We start from the raw sequence: 19967 nt of genomic DNA on the forward strand, positions 1-19967 counted from the left end.
GATATTAATAATTAATAATTATAAAAACTGATTTTTTCCAGAGAATCTATGTTTAATAATTTATATCATTAAATATATCCAGTGGCTTTTGTAGTGACAAATATATAACAAAATAATAGAATATAATAAAATATACTAACTAAAGTATACTAATTCAAATAAAATTAATATACAGGGTACATATAAAAAGATAATATATAATGTAGATTTTTCTTCTGAATTGAATCACTTCTGGTCTCCATGGACTTCTAGCCAGACCCTTCTTAACTTTGCTAGATATTGCCAGATCTCGCAAAATTGTGCTGGACTTCACCACAACTCATCTGACATCATCAAGCTTCCTCTTCATACTATGAAAATATTTGAAACTGTAAATAGTGCAGTCTGAAATTTAATGAACTAAATACGTCATTATATTTTCATCCAAAAAGCACGTATCTTATACAGGTATTTGAAATATATAATATTATTATTTATATAATAATATTATTTATGTTAGACACTTAATAGCCATAAACGTATAATATATAATTACACAATTTGATAAGAAATGGATAGAATTATGTCATATTAGAAAATGCAAATGGATCATTGCATAATGTAATAATCTAATATATTTACAATAAGCGATCAGCCTTAAATTGACACTTACAAATATTGAATCAAAAAATGTGCAAGGAGGAAATAGAATATATTGAAATTTTTATTTGATGAAGAAATACGCAGCCGACAAAGCAACACGTGTAAATTGTTAAACACTCATTGTAAAACTATGCTATAGTTTTTACAGTTCAACACTTGGTGCTCTTAATAGTTAATATTTATATGCTTCAAACTTAATATTAAAACAATAACAACATTTACCAAATTATAGGAGCATTAAATTACAGCGAATTAAATGCGAAACTTTTTCTCCTTCGATTATGAGTATACTGTTGTTTGAATGACTCATAAATTACAGCACTTATTTTTGGAGCCTTCCAAACTCTTTCATCCCACCTCGTCCCTTTTGATTGTAATTCACGTGATCCATAGCTGCGTAGATCGTACAGCCTTTCCCTACCTTGAGGATTGATGTTGCGATACCTGCGAACGTGATCCACGTTCGCTCAGTTGCCGCTGGATCTCGGAATGAGCATTACATCAGTAAAACATATCAAAATTGTTATGCTGGCAACTCATTTGTCATCATCTAAAATACTTTAGTATTTGTTTTAATTTAAAAAAATTTTTTTGTTTTATTCTTGCATAACGTACGCGAGTGTTAGTGTTATTATTTTAATATTTCTTTTTTATTATCTCGGAAAAAATGCAAAAGGTGAGAAATTATATCTAAGGGAACACGTTCTGATATATATAAAACTGTTGCGAATTTATGTGTATAATTTAAATTTAAGAAACAGCAAAGAAACAAATTAGTTGGTCACTTTCGAGATAAACGATCTTCATTCTGCATTAATATTTTTAAATTTTAGTTGATCAGTTTATTTAGACTTTTACACATCAATAACTCGTGTAACGATCGATTATTCTACTTCTATTTAAAGAAACAAAAATAAATTTTTAAATTTTATAAAAGTTTCAATTATTGGATAAATCGGAAAGTCCGTGCAGATTTTTTTAGCACAATTTAAACACAAAATTTAGTATTAATACAAAGTTTTGCATTTTAATTTTATATTAAATTATATTGAAGTTATACGCTTTTATACATTTTTGCCATCATCAGTTTTATATTTAGCAAAATGAATCTATTTAAATTTATAATAAGATTTAATAATGGATTCTATTTAAATTTATAATAAGATTTAATCACAATAAGATCCGTAATGATAAGTGAAATATTAAATGCTTCAGACTGTACATACAAGAATCATAAGAATATATATACATACATATTCTATATAACGAGGTATTCATCCTATTTATATAATTTTTTAATGTACAACACACATACAATAACACAAAATAGTTCTTACTAGCTATGTATATTGTAACTATGATTTTTCTTAATTTTTTTTCTTAAATTCTTTTAAAAGTTTTATTAAAACCTGAATCGGCTCTTCTCTCCATTCGCGATGTCAAAATTCGCTTGCGAGATTCATGCTAACTTAAAGAATGATCGCTGAGATTAAACCAAGACATCTATCTGTCTTTCCTTTCACTCCTATGACGTCCTCCAAATTCACGCCGCGTACGAGAAACAGGGTCAACATAGTGAATGACTACAGTTACGACGAAAAGTACGGGAACGGACTAAAAAGTTCATATAATCAATGATAATGTTGCCTAGAAGAAATAAGAATGAAAAATATAAAGAAAATACATCCTGTTTGCTCGAAGAATCGCTATAAATAATGATTTCACTCAGTAGTCTTATGCTGTCGCACATTATGTAAAGATTCATGAATTTTAACGCCTGCCTATATTTTATGTACAATCTCTTTTCAGGCTTCCGACACTTTATTGCGATCATGTTACATTATAATATCAGAAACGAAAGATCATGTAAATCTTTCTCTTACATCACACATCGTATTAAAATTGTTCTTCCGCATATATTACTACTTGTACTTGATAAGATAATCTTCTTGTTCTTTATGTATCCTTTCTGTCTTCACAACGTTGGACCGATAAGATAAACTTATAAAATGTAATACAGAGAATCGTTTTTTAATTGATGAACTAATAAATCATAAATCTAAAACTATTATGCAAGATCTATTTGATCAATTGTCATACAAGGCCATTTTTTCTAAACGTAAGATATGTATAGATTGGAATATGCTAATCTCTTATAAGAAACGCATTTTTCTTATCACTAGTTTATATTCTCAAATACAGACAACAGCAAAAACTTTGTGCCAATTAATATATTTATTAAGATTTTTATGTCGAGAAATTTAATTTATCCCGTTTTTATTATATTTAACTGTTTCGCGCTTATAGTCCATGATTGCTTCGAGATACTGTAGAATGACGTATATAATCATATAATGAATGAATTAAAGCGAGGCCTTCACGCATTGTAACTACGAATATTGCAGTATACATAGAATGAAAAATTATCTGTGAGAAAAATCTAAGATAAACATCGAAAGAATTTATTTGAAATTGTCCGTAGTTTATAATGTTTATAAAATGCTTAATGAGTTTACGAAACCTATGAAAATCATTAATGTTTTAAAATAATAAAATAATTAATTTTTTAGTACGGAAAAGACAATCCAGGTTTTATCGGCGACAGTGGTCACAGCAATGTGGAAAAGAGGAATTCGAAACAGATCCTCGGCACGGTGCGATATTTTTATCTATATTACCATAAGTCACAAAAACTCTATTAAGAGATCTAAATATATCACAGCCTCAGTTAGTAAAGTTAAGAATTAAATTATCTTTAATCTTTGATATATAAGATTGTTAAATATTTGTAACAACAGAATTGTTTATTTTTACACAAAATATAGAATTCTATATGTAGATATACTTTTCGTTGCAGAATAACGATGGATTTAATCCGAATTATCACATACCCGGTGATAGAAAACTGCCATTATCATTACTGCCGGAAGAAATGGTACGTTTTCAATGTGTATTAATTTTATTTATTTAAAACATATGATCCATTTGTTGCATTGCATATCAGTTGAGTAAACTGTTTTTTCATAGACGGTTGTTACTGATTATAATCTTAATTATAAATTATAAACCAAATACCGTCTGTTTTTTCTCGAGGAAAGAAATTATGAAGCATCTTATCACACTATATGGATTTGCTTACAGTCGATCGCGGAAAACCAAAAGGAGAGGGCAACTTGGGGAAACGGATTGGAATTCTTAATGTCCTGCATCGCAATGTCCATCGGACTCGGCAACATTTGGAGGTTTCCATTTACCGCGTACGAAAACGGCGGTGGTGCTTTCCTGATTCCATATATCCTCGTGCTTTTTCTAGTAGGAAAGCCGTTTTACTACCTGGAGATGATAATGGGCCAGTTCACCAGCAGCTCCTCCGTGAAGATATGGTCTGCCGGTAATTACGAAATAAATAAATATATACATATATAAATTAGAGAAATGATTCATGCAATAATAATATATATATAATGAGCGATAAAAAACCTTAAAAACTACAAAAACCTTCTCATCATCAACTTTATGCAATGAGGAAATTGCACTCAATTCAGAATCGATCTAAATTTGAGCAAAAACCTCATGTTGACTCGAATCCGACTTAAATTCGAGCAATAAAAAATTATCTGATCTAATCGAGCGGCCTTTTCATTTTAAAGGATTTTTATTATTGTTATTTATTAATTATATTATAATAATATTTAGTAATATAAAAATTTTTAGTACCAGGACTGCGAGGTGTCGGTTGGGCTCAGATGTACTCGATGATCGCCGTTGGCACTTACTACTGTTCGCTGATGTCGCTCACCTTGTTCTACTTCGTCACGAGCTTCGCGTCGCAGCTTCCGTGGTCCAAGTGCTCGGCAGAATGGGGCGACAACTGTGTAGATTCGGCTAGCGCAGACAATATCACCGTGCGCAGCGGCGCCGCAGTGAGGAGCTCCGCTGAGCTTTATTTCACGTACGTCTATGAAGAGCAAAGCGTTGCGAGCACAACCGCTGCGAAGCATAGAAAATCGTTTCATTGAAGCCGCAGCTGCGTTACGACAAATGCACAAATCATTCTAATCCATTGTCATGTTAGCCGCATGTTATTGGGTCATTAAGTATGAAACTTTACAAATGTAAAAGCGCCATCTTTAACATTTGTTATCTCAAATTTGGCGCCAGACGTCAGTATCAGGTTAGGTTAGTGTGATAGATGTATGTCGCTCTCCAAATGTCATATTTGTTTGTTCAAATATCTTCATTAGTTTTATTGGTGGATTCTTTTTTATGGAACTATGGAAAAGTCCAAAATTCGTGTGATTTATGAATACGAGTTCCGCCGTGGAACCACAGTGTCGGAGACAGCTCGTAATATCAACGCTGTATTTGGTGAAGGTTCAACTACTAAAGCAACGGTGGGCAATTGGTTCAAAAACTTCAGAGATGGAGATTTCAGCCTCGCTAATGAGCCACGTGGAAGACCAAAGACGAAGGTGGATAATGATCACTTGAGAGCCGTAGTAGAGTCCGATCCATCTCAAAGTACACGTGAATTGGCATCGATATTCAATGTTTCCATACCCACCATCATATTGGTTCATTTAGCTGCAATTGGTAAGATAAAGAAGTTGGACAAATGGGTCCCGCACGAATTGACCGATGCGCAGCAGGCGCAACGTCTAGAGGCTTCCCTTTCTTTGCTTTCCCGTCACAAAAATGAATCTTTTTTTAATCGAATTGTGACCTGCGATGAAAAGTGGATACTCTACGACAATCGTAAACGCTCACATCAGTGGTTGAACGCTGATGAACCACCGAGACATCACGCGAAACCCAACATTACACAGAAGAAGCTTATGGTGACTGTTTGGTGGTCCAGGTCAGGTGTTATCTACTACAACTTTATGAAACCTGGTACATCGATAACGGCTGAAGTATATTGCAAGCAACTGGACGAAATGATGCAACAACTTGCTATTAAACAACCGAAATTGGTCAATCGGTCAATGCCAATCCTGTTGCATGATAATGCTCGACCGCACACTGCACGACTGACCGTGGCAAAGCTACGGGAGTTGGAATTGGAAACTCTCCGTCATCCACCATATTCACCAGATCTATCACCTACCGACTATCACTTCTTCCGGAATTTGGACAACTTGTTGGTGGGAAAATTCTTCAATTCTCAACAGGCAGTCGAAACAACCTTCCGCGACTTCATCGATTCCCGTACTCCTGGCTTCTATAGTAGAGGCATAGACCAACTACCACTAAAATGGCAGAAGTGTGTAGATAACATGGGCGCATACTTCGATTGAAAATAAATCATGTCCATGTGTCAAAAAATGCAAAAGTTTATGTTCTATTTGTAAAGTTTCATACTTAATGACCCAATAACTGGAGCTTCTTAGTCAGCCAAACCTGCGAAGAACAGACATTGGCAAAATCTGTTCGACAAAATATGTGAGCAGAGAGGCCACAGATTGGGTACACAATCCACCCGGTAAGCACACTGTCAGCAGTATGCCGACAGATTGGCAGCATATCTGAAGCAGAATAATGCAACAGACCCGGTACCATCTGTGTCCGCATTAAGCTTGTGTTCTGCCAGCAGATCCTGCTTATAACATGACCTGACAGCAGATTGGCGGCAGAAACCGAACAGAGCCTGCCGACATAACCTGGCGGCAGATTGGCGGCAGAAATAGAGCAGGATCTGCGCAGTGTAGTTGGCAGCAGATCGGCGACAGAAACCGAGCAGAGCCTGCCGACATAACCTGGCGCCAGGTTGGCGGCAGAAACCGAACAGGATCTGCAGCTTTTGACACTATTCAAATTTGCACGGCTAGGAATATGCGTTTTCGCTCCGCGCCGCTAGGTGGTGAACATGTCGAGTTCTTACTCGATGTTAAGATTTAGCCTGACAGTTATATAAGTTAATATACGCGTCTTGACATAATAATATTAATTTTTCTAAGAATTTTGCACTTGCGGCACAGAGGTTCTCATGGACAACGTCCACGCACGCCGCAAGCAATCCGAAGGCATTAAATTTGCCCATTTAATCAAATTAAGTATTGATTAAAAAAACAGATTGCTTTACAATAGTGGACCAATATAAGAAATTAATTCATACCCCACATGAAAAATTAGATTTATATTGTTAACCAATATTGCTCCAATAAATTTGTACTACTACGGCACTTTCTCGCAGAGCCTGCTCGATATCTGCTCCCAATCTGCTGCCAACTACACTGCGCAGATCCTGCTCTATTTCTGCCGCCAATCTGCCGCCAGGTTATGTCGGCAGGCTCTGCTCGGTTTCTGTCGCCAATCTGCTGTCAGATCATGTTAGCAGGATCTGCTGGCAGAACACAATCTTAATGCGGACACGGATGGTACCGGGTCTGTTGCATTATTATTCTGATTGAATCTGCTGCCAATCTGCCGACATACTGCTGACAGTTTGCTTACTGGGTTGGTTGATCCTCTGTTGATCGACTTTGCCATCACGACCGACGGCGCTTTTTCCCAGTGAATCCTCATCGTTCGATTTGTACAGAAAAACCGTGCTGAAGGAGAAAGAGGATATCGAAGATGGAATAGGCCTTCCAGATTGGAAACTGACGGTGTGCCTTCTGCTTGCCTGGAGCTGCATTTGCGGGGTATTGGCACGTGGCGTGAAGACCTCCGGAAAGGCTGCCTATTTCCTCGCTATATTTCCGTACGTCGTGATGATCTGCTTGCTGATTAGGGCGGTAAGCTTGGAAGGCGCCGTCAACGGGATCATTTTCTTCATTAAACCCAATTGGGAGAAGCTATTCGAGGCGAATGTCTGGTACGCCGCTGTCACGCAGTGTTTCTTCTCGTTATCGGTCTGCTTCGGCGGCGTGGTCATGTATTCATCTTACAACGACTTTAATCATAATATATACAGGTTATTATTTATATAAAATATTTATTGCACGAAATTTAACGCTTTGAGTTACAATCGTACGTTATAAAAACATTTTTCTCGGGAAGAAAACTTGATGCATCTGAGAGTTAATAAGTTTTTTCATTTTATTAAAATGTTACGATGCTTTATTAATTAATTAATGTAATTCCGTTCACTTTATATCAGGGACGTTATGGTGGTAACTACGCTGGATACATTGACGAGTCTGATGGCGGGTTTCACGATTTTCGGTATACTCGGCAATCTGGCCCACGAGCTCGGCACCGATGATATCGGCAATATCGTACGAAGCGGAACCGGGCTTGCTTTTATTTCCTATCCAGATGCTATAGCGAAATTCAATGTTTTACCACAAGTATAAGCATTATTATTTTATTTATATATGGTGTTAAGAGTATATTTAAAAGCATATAATTGTAACAATATAAATTAGTGATACCATCAGTCATGACAGAGAATGAAAAATCTTGCAATTTCCAATTTTCCTAATAAATCTGATGCAAGATCTGATCCGATGAAGCAACCCAGTAAGCAAAATGTGTGCAATCTGCCAGCAGATTGGCAACAGATTACTGCAAAAGTTGATAGCAAATTGGCATCCGTTATGTCCGCGTTAGGATAGTGATCTGCCAGCAGAGCCTGCTAACAGACTCTGACAGCAGATTGGCGGCAGAAACCGAGCAGGATCTGTTAACATCTGACGGCAGATTGACAGCAGAAGCCGAACAGAATCTGCAGCTTTTGGCCATTCATATTTACGATATATTAAAGCCTGTGTTTACTTTTAACACACTATAAATTGTTAAAAGAACGCATTTGTTTGTTCGTTAAATGAAAGTACATTTGGCTCGATGTGTCTTTCTGACAGTTCGTTGCATAATCTCTCTCTTATTGTTAATTTATTCTAATCCGAAGTCCGAATTTTGCTTTCGAACTTCAGATTGCTCGTGGCGCGCGTGAACCACATGGACGTTGTCCATGGGAGCCTCTGTGCCGCAAGTGCAAAAATTTTCAGAAAAATTAATATTATCATGCCAAGGCGCGTATATTAACTTATATAACCGTTAGGCTAAATCTTAACATCGAGTAAGAACTCGACGCGTGCACCGCGTAGCGGTGCGGAGCGAAAACGCATATTCATAGCCGTGTAAACTTGAATACTGTCAAAAGCTGCAGATCCTGTTCGGTTTCTGCTGCCGATCTGCTGTTAGATTCCGCGCGCGCAGATCTTGCTCGGTTTCCGCCGCCAATCTGCCGTTAGATTCCGCGTGCGCAAATCTTGCTCGGTTTTGTCGACAATCCGACTTCGAGCCATGTTTGCAGATTCTGCTCGGTTTCTGCCGCCAATCTGTTCTTAGATTTTGTGAGCAAGCTCCGTTACATTTCTGGCACCAATTTGTCGAATTAATCGTTAACAACAACTTCTGTATCAAATTTGTCGTCTTTCGGCTGGCAATAGTTGACAGCAGATAGTTGGCATCACCCGCTTTCGGCAGACTTGGCTACCTGGGAAGATGTATTATCTGATTAATGAAATTCTCAGACTGGCGTCAATATTTGCTCAGCGAGGATTACAAATCAAGTCTTTCATTGAATTAATCTAGTTTCTCAAGTTCGTTTTTTTTCTCACGCACGTGTAAACACTTTATCAGGCTTTACCAAGAAATACCAGAGGTTCATTAATTTTTCATCGAGTTTAATTTATATTAAGGCATTCTATCACGTTGTGTTTTCAGCTGTTCTCCGTGCTTTTCTTTCTGATGCTGTTCGTCCTGGGAATCGGCAGTGCCATTGCACTTGTCGGCTCTATTAATACCATTATATGCGACCAGTTCCCAACGTGGAAGTACTGGCACGTGACTATTGGCACGGCCGTGTTCGGTTTTTCCGTCGGCACTCTTTATTGCACACCCGTGAGTATTTTTTTATTATTTTCATTTATTTATATTATTTTGTTACGTCCAGAATTTTTAACTATATAAAGTAAACCGTAAAAAAAGAGTGCAATAATTAAGCGTTATCCTTCATCAGAAGATGAAATACCAAATATCGATTAAATCATATTGCAGATGGAAATCTGGAATATGTTTATTTAATATTTTATTACTTCAATGTAATGTAGTAGGAGCTCCAGAATTGCGCGGTTTTCCTTGAAATTTTGTTTGTGCATAGCAAAAACGAACACACTTTTGTTTTATACATGTAAATTTGATGAGTAAGACTCTTGTATATCCCCGTGCATATAGGGTGGCCAATTCCTATTAGGTTTGATAGATTTCTACGCGGGATCGTTCATTATCTTTTTCTTGGCCACGCTGGAGATGAGCGGTATATTTTGGATATATGGACTGGAGAATTTCCTAGACGATGTCGAGTACATGTTGCAAAGGCGGCCATCGGTATATTGGAGGATCTGTTGGGCAATCATCACGCCGTTATTGCTTGCAGGAATTCTGATTTACAGTATAATCAACCTAAAACCGCTCACTTACGGCGATGTGTTCTATCCATATAACGCATATGGTTCGTGCTTTCTCTTATTTTTTTAATAATATTTCTGGCCATGGAAACTGGCATGTAATTGGCATATTCTCTTATTTCGAGACGAGATTAAATTTTGAGGGATGATTTCTTGGAGGAATAAAAACTACATTTTTCCTAATTTATCTTTATGAATATTATAGTTGTTGGTTGGACGTTGTTTACCTTTGGGGTGCTTCAAGTTCCATTTTGGATGATTTATACGATATTGTCGAAAAAGAATCTGGGACTAACGGAGGTAATTGTGTTAGCCATAGGTCCTCAATGAATATTACCTATCGACGTTACTCATCAACAATCAAGTTACTGCGTTTTTCTCTCCATTTGAATATATATTTGAATATATTTTGAACATACATCTGTCTTACAGATGTTCAAGGCGGCTTTCAGCCCTTCATTAGAGTGGGGTCCGAAGAGTTCTATACACATGGCATCTTGGCGCGAATTCAAAGAGACGATGAGGAAAAAACGCGAGAAGCGCAACTGCTCGCGAATGAAACAATTCATTTATGTAATTTTTTGCCTGGAACACAAGCTCGTGTGACGACATCATCAACAGCAATCAACGTGTGCTTGTGATATTCGAAGCTTAAATTAAGTAATTATTGTGTTGACATATACACACTGTGTACACAAATTTATGTGTCAAGATATTTATATGTGTGTGTACATAAAGTGTATTAATAGTAGTAGTGTATAGTGCGCTTGCACTCAGAGTACGTCGAGCATTCCTATCTAAAGGCTTCTGCACTCTCCTGCTGCTTTCATTACTTCAACATGCAATAACTGATAAAACCGGGTAGAGAAAGAGAGAAAACACAGCGACACGTATAGAAAGGAACGCTCAGTGCTTTCGTCACATTCAATCTATTCGTACCTATTTCTTTCTAATCCTCCTAAGACGCAATCTGGAATTAAGAAGAATAGATTATTTAGATTATATTTACATTTCGTAGATGCGACATCTAGTTACACGGCTGTATGGAATCTTTGTTATTGAGATTCGAAAGAAGAAGCAAATAAAAGATATTTATAAAACATTTCTTAGCTTTAAAGATTAGATATGTACAACTTCGGAGAAACAATGTTTCCTCAATTTATTTTTTAATTCGTTTATTTTTTACAGGGAGAATTATTTATTAGCGAGCCACATATACGGCATCATATCACAGGGTATAAACCGAATCGAAGCTATTGAATATCGAAGGACATAATTCGCACTTGACGTAACATGTGAAATAAAATTGAGTATCAATTTTTGTATATATATATATTGAATTTAAGCAGCTTATGTAGCCTAATTAATCGTATAAATATAAATATTGTTTTTTCGGAAGCTTAATTGCGAAGCGTGATTGCGAATACATGAATACATGACGGAATTCTGCGGATGGAATACTGTTCTAATGATATGATATTTGCTTACATCGATAAAAATATCTAACACATACACTCTCTCTTTATTTCGCTCTCACTTATTTTGCATCTATTTGCATCTATTTGCACGTTTTCCAAAAAACACTGTGGTATATTTGATGTATTAACGCAATAAGGTATTATGGACTGTTTGCACTATGGATTGGAAATTTCTTTCTATTTTGTTACAAAAATGATGGAATGTGTCGAAAGTACAAGATTGCAAAATAAGTGAGAGCGGATTGTACGCTTTACAAAAGTCATTATTGAAATATTACAACATGAGAATATAACACAAAGTTTGTTTAAATTAAATTAGAATTTTTTCAAACTTACAATAAATTTGCAATTGCAATTTGCGAAAATGATTACGTACGATACTTTTTATAGGTTTTATTAAAAATAGAGCTATCTATTAGACGGCCAGGTCTTTCTTTAATAATTGGGTAGTAATTTCAACAAATTGTTGAATGAACGATATCAGTAAAACTTTGAATTTTGTAATAAATCCTAATATTTGTTCTGTAAATGCTCTATCCATTTTATTATACATACTGCTTAAAATTTAAATGACTTTCTATAATAACGAACAATTGTGAGCCTAAACGATATACATTGTTTGAATTTCAGCTGCATGTTTTCGACAAGATTATTGACACATTGAAATTGTTAATTAGTAATATAACCGACTTATATCTAACATCCAAATTAAATTATTAAATAATTTCGTGGAATCACATCTTCGGTACAAGTTAAACTATTTAAATGATTTTAAAACTTCCTTAATACGATTGCCAATAATGTAAAATGTTTTTGTTATTCTATTATTTGTGACTAGATAGACAGTAATGACATACATAAGTGATAAAAATTACATTTTGCAATATTGACTTACATAGAAGATCAAATAGATATTGACAAGGAATCATTATTCGTGAAGATGAACACAGGCTGACATAGTTATTTTTGTTACATAATTCTATAATAAAGTTTTCTCTATTTATTAATAACTATTTAGAACAAAGAAAAATAGAAAATAAATTCAACCTACTATTAATACAAAGAAAATTGATAAGACATAGCTTTCTCATTTGATGATCAGATGCGTTAAGATAAGCCAATTATCTGAATAATGAATGTATAAAAAAAATATTCAGTTCTATAAAGTTCATTTACGTCAAAAATGTAAAGACATGCAAATTAAATTATGCTTATAATATTCATTAATGAAGGACAATACCAAAAACAGCAAGAAGTTCTCAGCATAATTTATTAATTCATCAAAAGTAGAAATGATGGCATGCAAAAAAATAAATCTATTTCATATGTGCACTGTGTATAATCCTCTCATTTCTAAATTGGACATTTTCGAGTCGTATCGAGTTATAATTTGGTTAGAAAAAATCGTTAGAAATCTTAACGCATCTTATGCTGCTTGATATGGAAGCCTTATCATCGAATCTTATGTATTTTCGCATCCTGCCTTATCATTGTAATTACGGAATGAGCAAAAACTAATAAGATAGTGCTATTAGCGTATTTACATTAAGTCCTATCAGACTTAATATAAATACGTCACTTTTTACAGGTGTTGAAAATTTGCTTTTATTATTCAAGGATGAACTAAAATAATTCTTTACATTTTTAAGCTGCCATAATGTTACTTTAGTCGATTAATACCTGACTCTTTATTGGTAATTTTTGCTATAAAACTTGTAATATATATTTATCCTCTGATTAAATATTTAAGGATTATATATTACACATTAGAAAATCACGATAACAGCGCAAAATGCAAGTTGATTAATTATTCTGCCTAAGTTTTTCTGATTTATTTGTGCTGCATCATATGTATATGTGGAAAAAGTATATATTATATATATTTGTAAAATTATAGTATATATTCTTTACACTATCGTAATTAATGAAAGCTTTATTTATTACGGACTATTTAAGAAATTCGATCTCTATATAAAATATTATTAACGTGTGAATCAGAAAAGCTTGTGCAAAATTTCACAAAATATTTAATATTATCGTGCAAATGCAATATTCATTTGGATTTAATAAAGCTCAACTTATGACTAGCAAATTTTATAGACAATAACAAAACTTGGTAAGAGTTAGTTTTTCGAAACTGCTTACAACAGGATAATAACGTGAAATTCACAAAATAAGCAGTCAAAATTTTAATTTCCAATAAAATCCATCAAATATCTTCTGTGTTACCCATATAAAATCTCATCGAATAATTTAGTTGCTAAAATTTTAAGACTTTCTAGAGACCAGCTGGGAAGTACTCAAGATTAAAGTTTCATATGCTAGTATCGATCGTACGTACATTACTCTTATACAGTATTACAAACGGTATGTTGAAGAAAATATCTGTTTCTTAATGTACATAATGCAACAAAATCTCCGTCCTTACTTTGACAGACCAACTCTTTAATCAGTTTAATATTGATTTTTTAATAATATATCAAGGCACTTACAGCTTCGACGTTATTACTGGTTCAATATAAACGGTTTTCCACAATTAAGATTTGTAAAACACAATTCAATATTAAAATTTCATGGAAATTTAGATGATCTTGGAAACCAACAAATAATGATCTCTCTCAATTGAGAGGTCAAGTTTATCCTTATCAAAGAGTTTGTCTATTAATGTATTAAGAACGGAAGTTTTGGAATGCTTGTTAAAAGCCGTTTATAACTTTAGCTCGATTTAGTTTCCCTCAGTTTACTGAGAAATAACTAATTATTCGTTTCCTGTCGATTTATCACGTGATTATGCTTCATTTAATTAATAGCTATTGCTTCGAGTAACAATGATAGTATAATTGGCGACTTGTTTCTCACTCTTTCGCTATTTCGGGGTACTTTATCGTGTGCTGTATTGTATTATTGCATTCGTAGATATTAAAGCGTTTTAGGCAATGTACGCAAAATATTTTTCTTCCTAATTATAGTTTCAATATTATATGTAAGACAAATTCCTTACAATATCAATGCAATCAATGCAGAAAGTAATCACCGATTGATATTAAAATGTCCTAATATAAAAATTAAGATCTTATTAAAATTGAAGAGATATGAATCTCTCATGGATGCAGGATCATAACGAAATATAATTTCCTCGCTCCATTTTTTTCCTTGTTCTATGCGCTTCATAATAAATTATAATAATTGAATTACCTATTAATTGAATTACTACATCTGCACTGCTCCGTTGTACTGGCGTTGGAATACACTCGCGACGTAATATGCGGTAGAGAGCCGAGAAGATTAGCACCACGTAAGTTGCCAGCAAAACCGCTTCTGCCCAAGAAACTGTGAGCGCACTTGTAAAGGCGAGTTTGCAGAATAAGCACATCGTCGAGATCTTGTTCGCTGTAATATATTACATTGTAATTTCTTATAAATCAAGGTACAGCGATTCTCCTCTTTCTCTTCAGGAAAACATGAGTTTTCTGCACAAAATTCTCAAATTTTATTACATTGTACAATCATTATTCAGTCTTGTTTTCTTTCCGAAATCGTTCAACGACAAAAATCATTAAACTTACCTCGCTGCAAGCAAGAACTTCTGAAAGAGTTTATTAGGAACTGTACGAGGCCGATCTACTGTGTCTTCGTAAAGATCCGTTTCTCTGTTATACAGATGCAGAAAATCGGAGAGTTGTTTTGCAGTAATGGCAGCACGATCCTTGTCGCTTAATTTGCTGCATGGTATCTGTAAAAAGGATTATTAATCTCACTAAATTTTACAAAATTATGAAAAAGAATTTCATGATTCTTAATATAAAAATATTACATTCTTGGATTAACTTTCTAGAATTTCATGCAAAAACTGATTTAACTCAAAATTTCGATCTGCAATCGTTGGAGCGCTCTTTAGAATATTCTTGCTCAAGGTACAAAAAAGCTATCAAATATATACCGTAAATAGAAACGGCGTTCTCAAACTACAGGACGAATGTTGAAGAAACTTCATTACGAGATCGCAACACGTCGAATCTGCATTAGGCTGAGATATTTTCCGCAATATGTAACCTAGATATAAACCAAAGGCTTTTCTTGCTTCACCAGGACTGAAATATTCGTTTGGTATAATATCTTTTTTTTGCACACATACAAACGCGCAAAAGAATAATAAAAATAGAACAATAAGATAAATCAATACACAAAACGATATTAATGTGAAAAATGTAAACAATTTATAATCGTTATACGACAGGCTTGAAAATTTGATGCAACAAACCTGAGCTTGTTACCGTCTTGCATCGATTGTATTACTTGACTTTTGTATTTGTGCATGTCTACATCTAAATTCTCCTTATTACTTCCTCTGTCTAGGCTCTGCTTGTGGCCTTTCACTAAAGCTCTTTCGTATCTCTCGTATCTGTAATTAATAGTAATAAAATACTCAAGTATTCGAATTTTTATAAGCTTAAATGCTGCGTGTCGTGATTACGTGATCAAAAAATGATCGTAGATAGTTATAATAATAAAATCGAGAACCGTGATGCGCAATGTACCTAGATAATCTGTCTAATGTTACTTCTGGAATGATGTAACCAGTAACGCGACTGGCTGCGGGAAACAATTGTTCGTGTAGCATCAAATTATGATTCGCATTAATATGTTGCAGTAATCTTCTCGGACCAAGTGGATCTGACATTATCGGTGCACCTGTAACCGGATCTGCAGCATAAGATTACGAGTAAATTAAACTTACTAAATATATTCGCGCGTGCAATTACGAAGAATTATGTCTTTCGCCTGTGCAAAATAATTTGGTCGTTGCAAACAGAGATTGTATTTACCGAGATATTGCGAATAGAGTTCCCAAGATTTTGGACTGGGAAATATCCTGACGAATCCACCTCTTCTCTCGAACTGTGCTTTCGCAGATGCCACTATTCGTTGCTGCTCCGAAGTTAAAACTGTTTCATTTTTATTACTTCTATCAGCATTCTTTCTTCCCTGAGGTAATATTTCCGCTGACTGTACTCTTCTATACTGAAACAAGAAGAACCACATATCTGCTTACTCTGCTTTGATTTATTTTTGCTCAAAGTTCGTTAACCGTCAGAAACTACCGTTTCTGCATTTTGAATTTTAAAATCTCAAATAAAATATTTTGTATAAAAATAACAGAATATAACAAATATTGAATATAAAATATATCAGAAGTGTAACTTACACTAGCTATCTTCTTGTTAGAGTTAACAGCAACACGATTTGAATTTTGAGAGCGCAGGATTGGATCGACAGCGGGTACGCCGACGAGAGTAAATAAATCTGCTATTAAGGCCGACTTGAGTCTAACATCTAGCGGTGAATCGCAGCCCAATGACGGAGTTAAATTTACTTCCAGCAGCCACGGTTTCAGCGTGTCGTCGATCAGTATATCAAAGCCAAATAGTTCTAGAACAAAAACGATACATACATGTACAAGCATGACATAAAAGCTCATGAATAATTTTTCGCATTGACTCAGGCGTCAAACTAATTTTTTAATTTCCTTTTATTAGCGTGAATTACTTGTTAAAAAATCAAGAAACGTGTTACGCAACTCGTGCATGTATTAGAAAAATAAATCATTACCGAAACATGTTTCAGGATGCTTGACGAATTGCTTTAATCCGCTAACAATTCCAGACGCAGTGGCAAGGACCGATTTTATGATGATGTCTTCTATTCGTTGCATTAGCAACTCCGTATCTTGCCCCATCGAGCGCAGGTGTCTAAGCAGCGCCGATAATGTCCACTTGTGTCCCACGTCCTCGGCATCGGGATCTTCGCTCCTAATCGCATTAGACATTTTTATATGTATCTCTATTATGACTATTTCTTTCTTGTAGAATTATACGTGCTTATTCTTTTCTTTAATTTTCCTAACTTTTCTGCCCCATTTTATACCTCTTGCTCTTTTATCTCGGTTTTTATATCAGATTTCCTCTACCTTCTCTCTATCTTCCCTTCCCCGCTATTTTATCTGTTTTAACCGTATCCTTTTTCCTGTTACTTCCATTACTAACTGGCTATCGTCGCGTGTACAACATTTGCTTAACAATGTTTACTTTTTTCACGTGAAATATAATGGCAAGCCTTGCATTATTATTTGCGTCGTAATGCGGAGGCGAACGTTTGAAACTTTTCGGCAGGATAGAAGAAAGCGAAAGTTTTAGAATTCCTGAATTCCAAGCAAGCCTTACTACAAAAAGCTTCCTCAAAATCAAATGATATAAGCACGCTCTACGTTCTCTATTTCAAAATAAATAGTTTTATCTTAATGCCGGCCGTTATAAACTTACTTTACGTAATCCACGTGGAATTTGTTTATACTGTAGTTGCAAAGGTGCATGCAAGGATTCCAGATATATTGGTTCCCGCCGTCGTACTTAACGGCTGCGAATCTCACTAAACCCTCCTCGTACAGATAAATTAGCAGAGGATCATAATTCGTCACAGCTACGTAGAGACGCAAATCACACTTGTGTCCGTCGATTAAAAGCGGATTATTTATATATTGTGCCACGATAACCGATTCATCTGTCAATATCTTCTCGGGCTATAACACAGTAAGCATAGTTCATGTTCATTGCAGCCCAAGCATCAAGACCATATTTATCTGTAGGCATACTAGGCACTCGCTAAAGTTTCCGCGGAGAAATCCAGTTGTATAAACGTTATATCTTGCATATTACGTTTTCATATTATTATTTAATAGTTAATGTTTTATTTGGCATTTATTAGATATCATTTACTAGAGCTTACTTATTTGTTAGAGTTATATCATAGATATAGATAATCATTTATTTCATCATTTATAGAATTCTGACAATTTGCGCCTAGAATCCCAAAGAAGATAAATATCGGCCGAACATCGTATTAATAGGCTGTACGCGTAAGACAGCTTCTATTAGTTAATTAATATTAGTTAATCAGTTCAAGCAATTATCTTTGATGTATTGTACTTGCAATTATTAAAAACATGTCACTAAATAATTATGCATATTCTCACATTGTTAACGATGTAAATGCCGCGACCTCGTGAACTGGCTTTAGGCTTGACAATCCACGGTCCTCTGTATCTAAAATGCGCCGAGATCAATTCTCTAGCTTCCGCGGGCAGCAGAAAGGTCTGAGGTATAAAGTCGAGATTTCGAAGGCCCTTACTCCTCTGCATAGCTTCGATGTTTTTATAAAGACGGTCCTTACGAGTGATCTCGTAAGACCTAAAAGAGAGAAAAACACATTTTATTAAAGTTTTATGTTAAGTCTTTATGCCTGCAAAGATCCAAGCAGATTTTTTAAGAATTTAATTATTATAGATATGTATATAATATTAATTAGAGAGTTATATATAAATCATACACATTCTCTTGAATTATTATGAACGATTTCTTCATGACGCAGCCTTACCTGGGGAAATGGTTCACTTTTTGGTAAGGCATCAAATTTCGCAAGATATCTGGCTTTGGATGACTTCCCATCCATAATATATTAAAATCCGTATCGTTCGCAGATACCTAAAAACAGAAACGATAGCTTTTATTTATAACAATAATAAGAAGAAAGTTCTACCTCCTGAGATCAAAAATAATTTGAAAGATATAATATACAAAAAGATTAACTGCTTGCTATAATTATAATTATAATTATAAATTATTTTGCTCAATGTTTTTCTTTTGTATCATTCTTGTTTCTTGTATTTCTTCCCCCTTCTCGAAGAAACTATAACTTTCTTTAAATATATTACCGAACATATATATATTAGGTAAATATGCTACCAAATTAATGCACACGAAATGACGGGTTTCCGTTAAATGTAAAATCAAAAGAATGATTAAATAGATACCTCATGAATTAATCGACGAAAAAACAAGCTGGAATTACCAAACGCGTGCTTATCATTGCTGATTCGACATCCGACGTCTCACAGACATACACTTCTTCGCATTTATGCTCCTTATGTTTGTAATTCTCATTTTCCTTATTCTTATTCTTCGAAGGTTTTCACATAAACGAATAACATGCCTGCCTCGTGATATCAACAACAAAGCACGAAAAGTACGGTAATCGCAGTGCGTGTACTTAATATTCAAGTTGCAGCATATCGATACTTTTATCAACCTCGTGGGTACTTTTCGACGAAGTAATACGTGTGTCCACGCGAACCGACTACTAATTATTAAGATACAACCAGTTTTTAAACAACTGCTTCGTGAGATTCTCTACGAGATAGCTTCTTGCACCATCGTGACCTCTTTTAGCTTTGTTTCAGCTTCAGGAGCAAATACAAGACATGTATATTAATACCTAGATGATAATCAGAATCTGTCAGTCCGTAAGTATTCGTCTAGGACGAAGTAACGCGGAAATTAAAGGAGGAAATCAGAATCGCTCGCTTATGGCGTACGCG

General features: G+C 34.9%; 2 protein-coding genes across 8 annotated transcripts in view; one reads left to right on the forward strand and one right to left on the reverse strand.

Moving 5' to 3' along the window:
- Positions 1-12059, forward strand: LOC105284272 (sodium-dependent nutrient amino acid transporter 1). Of its 2 annotated transcripts, XM_026968758.1 has the most exons (11): positions 458-1318; positions 3213-3296; positions 3500-3577; positions 3784-4033; positions 4357-4594; positions 7184-7558; positions 7745-7934; positions 9316-9492; positions 9826-10102; positions 10264-10358; positions 10491-12059. In XM_026968758.1, exons 1-11 carry the CDS (start codon positions 1310-1312, stop codon positions 10662-10664), a joined length of 1947 nt encoding a protein of 648 aa, XP_026824559.1. In that variant the 5' UTR covers positions 458-1309; the 3' UTR covers positions 10665-12059. The 2 variants fall into 2 exon arrangements, with proteins under 2 accessions (XP_026824560.1, XP_026824559.1); XM_026968759.1 differs by lacking the exon at positions 458-1318 and adding an exon at positions 1-447 and having other exon boundaries at positions 3213-3577; positions 10491-10664.
- Positions 10758-19967, reverse strand: part of LOC105284237 (tubulin polyglutamylase TTLL5) — a 19472-nt gene continuing 10262 nt past the window's right edge. For 5 of the 6 annotated variants that reach the window (XM_011347607.3, XM_011347599.3, XM_011347620.2 and 2 more), the window contains 12 exons: positions 18968-19074; positions 18567-18780; positions 17857-18113; positions 17147-17346; positions 16743-16966; positions 16363-16558; positions 16075-16240; positions 15798-15938; positions 15477-15627; positions 15103-15269; positions 14732-14926; positions 10758-11028 (listed from right to left, as the gene is read on the reverse strand). In XM_011347607.3, the coding sequence (XP_011345909.1) occupies positions 10998-11028; positions 14732-14926; positions 15103-15269; positions 15477-15627; positions 15798-15938; positions 16075-16240; positions 16363-16558; positions 16743-16966; positions 17147-17346; positions 17857-18113; positions 18567-18780; positions 18968-19074 (2049 nt within the window). In that variant the 3' untranslated portion in view covers positions 10758-10997. Of the gene's footprint in view, positions 11029-14731; positions 14927-15102; positions 15270-15476; positions 15628-15797; positions 15939-16074; positions 16241-16362; positions 16559-16742; positions 16967-17146; positions 17347-17856; positions 18114-18566; positions 18781-18967; positions 19075-19967 lie in introns of those variants that run through there. The other variant, XM_020033621.2, reaches the window with a different exon arrangement.

This window comes from Ooceraea biroi, chromosome 4 (genome assembly GCF_003672135.1).
Source record: "Ooceraea biroi isolate clonal line C1 chromosome 4, Obir_v5.4, whole genome shotgun sequence".
NCBI lineage: Eukaryota > Metazoa > Arthropoda > Insecta > Hymenoptera > Formicidae > Ooceraea > Ooceraea biroi.

Excerpts from the sequence above, each read along its gene's own strand:
- LOC105284272 (XM_026968758.1), top strand. Across the intron at positions 4,595-7,183 it reads TCCGCTGAGCTTTATTTCAC|AAAAACCGTGCTGAAGGAGA; the intron begins GTACGTCTATGA and ends CGATTTGTACAG. Across the intron at positions 7,935-9,315 it reads AATTCAATGTTTTACCACAA|CTGTTCTCCGTGCTTTTCTT; the intron begins GTATAAGCATTA and ends TTGTGTTTTCAG.